General features: G+C 45.5%; 1 protein-coding gene across 1 annotated transcript in view; it reads right to left on the bottom strand.

Moving 5' to 3' along the window:
• LOC115227796 (uncharacterized abhydrolase domain-containing protein DDB_G0269086-like) overlaps positions 1-3,232 on the bottom strand; it is a 3,776-nt gene extending 544 nt beyond the window's left edge. Inside the window, exons 1-3 of the mRNA XM_029798527.1 lie at positions 2,450-3,232; positions 1,105-2,351; positions 1-420 (exon numbers count right to left, since the gene is read on the bottom strand). The exon at positions 1-420 is cut by the window's left edge and continues 544 nt beyond it. Of these exons, the coding sequence (XP_029654387.1) occupies positions 1-420; positions 1,105-2,351; positions 2,450-3,232 (2,450 nt within the window). The remainder of the gene's footprint in view (positions 421-1,104; positions 2,352-2,449) is intronic.
• Positions 3,233-4,244: the final 1,012 nt, after the last annotated feature.

Here is a 4,244-nt window from a genome sequence, read left to right as displayed (position 1 = left end):
CGAGTTTCAGAGAGCCTTGCTGCTGCAGTCCGTTGAGCTTCTAATCTTCGTCTTGTTTCAGCCTGATCTCGAGTTTCAGAGAGCCTTGCTGCTGCAGTCCGTTGAGCTTCTAATCTTCGTCTTGTTTCAGCCTGATCTCGAGTTTCAGAGAGCCTTGCTGCTGCAGTCCGTTGAGCTTCTAATCTTCGTCTTGTTTCAGCCTGATCTTGAGTTTCAGAGAGCCTTGCTGCTGCAGTCCGTTGAGCTTCTAATCTTCGTCTTGTTTCAGCCTGATCTCGAGTTTCAGAGAGCTTTGCTGCTGCAGTCCGTTGAGCTTCTAATCTTCGTCTTGTTTCAGCCTGTTCTTGAGTTTCAGAGAGCCTTGCTGCTGCAGTCCGTTGAGCTTCTAATCTTCTTCGTTTCGTTTGTTTCACACCCTTTCTTGAGTTTCAGAGAGCCTTGCTGCTGCAGTCCGTTGAGCTTCTAATCTTCGTCTTGTTTCAGCCTGTTCTTGAGTTTCAGAGAGCCTTGCTGCTGCAGTCCGTTGAGCTTCTAATCTTCGTCTTGTTTCAGCCTGTTCTTGAGTTTCAGAGAGCCTTGCTGCTGCAGTCCGTTGAGCTTCTAATCTTCGTCTTGTTTCAGCCTGTTCTTCAGTTTCAGAGAGCCTTGCTGCTGCAGTCCGTTGAGCTTCTAATCTTCGTCTTGTTTCAGCCTGTTCTGGAGTTTCAGAGAGCCTTGCTGCTGCATCCGTTGAGCTTCTAATCTTCGTCTTGTTTCAGCCTGTTCTCAGTTTCAGAGAGCCTTGCTGCTGCAGTCCGTTGAGCTTCTAATCTTCGTCTTGTTTCAGCCTGTTCTGGAGTTTCAGAGAGCCTTGCTGCTGCAGTCCGTTGAGCTTCTAATCTTCGTCTTGTTTCAGCATGATCTTGAGTTTCAGAGAGCCTTGCTGCTGCAGTCCGTTGAGCTTCTAATCTTCGTCTTGTTTCACAGCCTGATCTCGAGTTTCAGAGAGCTTTGCTGCTGCAGTCCGTTGAGCTTCTAATCTTCGTCTTGTTTCAGCCTGTTCTTGAGTTTCAGAGAGCCTTGCTGCTGCAGTCCGTTGAGCTTCTAATCTTCGTCTTGTTTCACACAGCCTGTTCTTGAGTTTCAGAGAGCCTGTCTGCTGCAGTCCGTTGAGCTTCTAATCTTCGTCTTGTTTCAGCTGTTTCTTGAGTTTCAGAGAGCCTTGCTGCTGCAGTCCGTTGAGCTTCTAATCTTCGTCTTGTTTCAGCCTGTTCTTGAGTTTCAGAGAGCCTTGCTGCTGCAGTCCGTTGAGCTTCTAATCTTCGTCTTGTTTCAGCCTGTTCTTGAGTTTCAGAGAGCCTTGCTGCTGCAGTCCGTTGAGCTTCTAATCTTCGTCTTGTTTCAGCCTGTTCTGGAGTTTCAGAGAGCCTAGCTGCTGCAGTCCGTTGAGCTTCTAATCTTCGTCTTGTTTCAGCCTGATCTCGAGTTTCAGAGAGCCTTGCTGCTGCAGTCCGTTGAGCTTCTAATCTTCGTCTTGTTTCAGCCTGTTCTTGAGTTTCAGAGAGCCTTGCTGCTGCAGTCCGTTGAGCTTCTAATCTTCGTCTTGTTTCAGCCTGATCTCGAGTTTCAGAGAGCCTTGCTGCTGCAGTCCGTTGAGCTTCTAATCTTCGTCTTGTTTCAGCCTGATCTTGAGTTTCAGAGAGCCTTGCTGCTGCAGTCCGTTGAGCTTCTAATCTTGGTCTTGTTTCAGCCTGATCTTGAGTTTCAGAGAGCCTTGCTGCTGCAGTCCGTTGAGCTTCTAATCTTCGTCTTGTTTCAGCCTGATCTCGAGTTTCAGAGAGCCTTGCTGCTGCAGTCCGTTGGGCTTCTAATCTTCGTCTTGTTTCAGCCTGATCTTGAGTTTCAGAGAGCCTTGCTGCTGCAGTCCGTTGAGCTTCTAATCTTCGTCTTGTTTCAGCCTGATCTTGAGTTTCAGAGAGCCTTGCTGCTGCAGTCCGTTGAGCTTCTAATCTTCGTCTTGTTTCAGCCTGATCTCGAGTTTCAGAGAGCCTTGCTGCTGCAGTCCGTTGAGCTTCTAATCTTCGTCTTGTTTCAGCCTGTTCTTGAGTTTCAGAGAGCCTTGCTGCTGCAGTCCGTTGAGCTTCTAATCTTCGTCTTGTTTCAGCCTGATCTCGAGTTTCAGAGAGCCTTGCTGCTGCAGTCCGTTGAGCTTCTAATCTTCGTCTTGTTTCAGCCTGATCTCGAGTTTCAGAGAGCCTTGCTGCTGCAGTCCGTTGAGCTTCTAATCTTCGTCTTGTTTCAGCCTGATCTTGAGTTTCAGAGAGCCTTGCTGCTGCAGTCCGTTGAGCTTCTAATCTTCGTCTTGTTTCAGCCTGATCTCGAGTTTCAGAGAGCCTTGCTGCTGCAGTCCGTTGAGCTTTTAATCTTCGTCTTGTTTCATCAGCCTTTCTTGAGTTTCAGAGAGCCTTGCTGCTGCAGTCCGTTGAGCTTCTAATCTTCGTCTTGTTTCAGCCTGATCTCGAGTTTCAGAGAGCCTTGCTGCTGCAGTCCGTTGAGCTTCTAATCTTCGTCTTGTTTCAGCCTGATCTTGAGTTTCAGAGAGCCTTGCTGCTGCAGTCCGTTGAGCTTCTAATCTTCGTCTTGTTTCAGCCTGATCTTGAGTTTCAGAGAGCCTTGCTGCTGCAGTCCGTTGAGCATCTAATCTTCGTCTTGCTTCAGCCTGTTCTTGAGTTTCAGAGAGCCTTGCTGCTGCAGTCCGTTGAGCTTCTAATCTTCGTCTTGTTTCAGCCTGTTCTTGAGTTTCAGAGAGCCTTGCTGCTGCAGTCCGTTGAGCTTCTAATCTTCGTCTTGTTTCAGCCTGATCTTGAGTTTCAGAGAGCCTTGCTGCTGCAGTCCGTTGAGCTTCTAATCTTCGTCTTGTTTCAGCCTGATCTTGAGTTTCAGAGAGCCTTGCTGCTGCAGTCCGTTGAGCTTCTAATCTTCGTCTTGTTTCAGCCTGATCTTGAGTTTCAGAGAGCCTTGCTGCTGCAGTCCGTTGAGCTTCTAATCTTCGTCTTGTTTCAGCCTGTTCTTGAGTTTCAGAGAGCCTTGCTGCTGCAGTCCGTTGAGCATCTAATCTTCGTCTTGTTTCAGCCTGTTCTTGAGTTTCAGAGAGCCTTGCTGCTGCAGTCCGTTGAGCTTCTAATCTTCGTTCTTGTTTTTCAGCCTGATCTTGAGTTTCAGAGAGCCTTGCTGCTGCTGGTCCGTTGAGCATCTAATCTTCGTCTTGTTTCAGCCTGTTCTTGAGTTTCAGAGAGCCTTGCTGCTGCAGTCCGTTGAGCATCTAATCTTCGTCTTGTTTCAGCCTGATCTTGAGTTTCAGAGAGCCTAGCTGCTGCAGTCCGTTGAGCTTCTAATCTTCGTCTTGCTTCAGCCTGATCTTGAGTTTCAGAGAGCCTTGCTGCTGCAGTTCGTTGGGCATTTAATCTTCATCTTCTTTCTACCCGTTCTTGACTTTGTGAGGCTCGTAAGACTGCATGCCTTTCAGAATCTACTCTCAGTCTCTTGGTTTCTTCAGCTCTTTCTCTTTTCCTACGCTGAGATTGCTTAGGTAGTCCAAATCTAATTTTTTTTCGGAGACATTGTAGTACGGTGAGTTAATTTATAGTTTCAGCAGGCAAAACAGAGATGTGAAAGATATGGAAAAGCTGATAAAATGACGGAATAGTTTTATGATTTAAATTTCATCAATATCGGAGCTATTTGAATATCGGAGCTATTTGAATATTCTCATAATAGACTTTGCAACGTAATTTTATGCATTAGAAAAGGAATATTTTGATAAGCAAAATATACTTAGTTTACCATATCATCGTCAGTTCGAACACCTGTCTCATCAGTTGAGCGTTTACCAATACAACGATCGACAGTGAGTAGTTCTGTGTCTAAAGAATATATAATTTTATAAAAAGGCTGTTTTTTTTTATCCATGTTTGACCTAATTTTGTCATGTTTCACCGACATGCTATCAAAAACCACATTAGTGGGGTTAAATAATATTGTAAGATGGTGAAATTTTGGAAATCGTCTTTATTTAGTACCTATTAGTTATGTTGTTATTTTCATTGAAATCGGAAGTATTTCAAATTTCACAGGGAGTGTATGCCCCGCTTTAAGCCCCCAATCGCAATGGAAAGTAAATTTTATGCAGCTCATCGTCTTTCTCGTAAAATTTTACATGGGAATACATACTTTGTTGTTATGCATCTTCTATTCCCTTTCGTCCT

The sequence above is a fragment of the Octopus sinensis genome, unplaced genomic scaffold, assembly GCF_006345805.1.
Source record: "Octopus sinensis unplaced genomic scaffold, ASM634580v1 Contig07174, whole genome shotgun sequence".
In the NCBI taxonomy this organism is placed as follows: domain Eukaryota; kingdom Metazoa; phylum Mollusca; class Cephalopoda; order Octopoda; family Octopodidae; genus Octopus; species Octopus sinensis.
The sequence above is the reverse complement of the archived record's forward strand: the minus strand, read 5'-3'. Positions and strand labels throughout refer to the sequence as shown.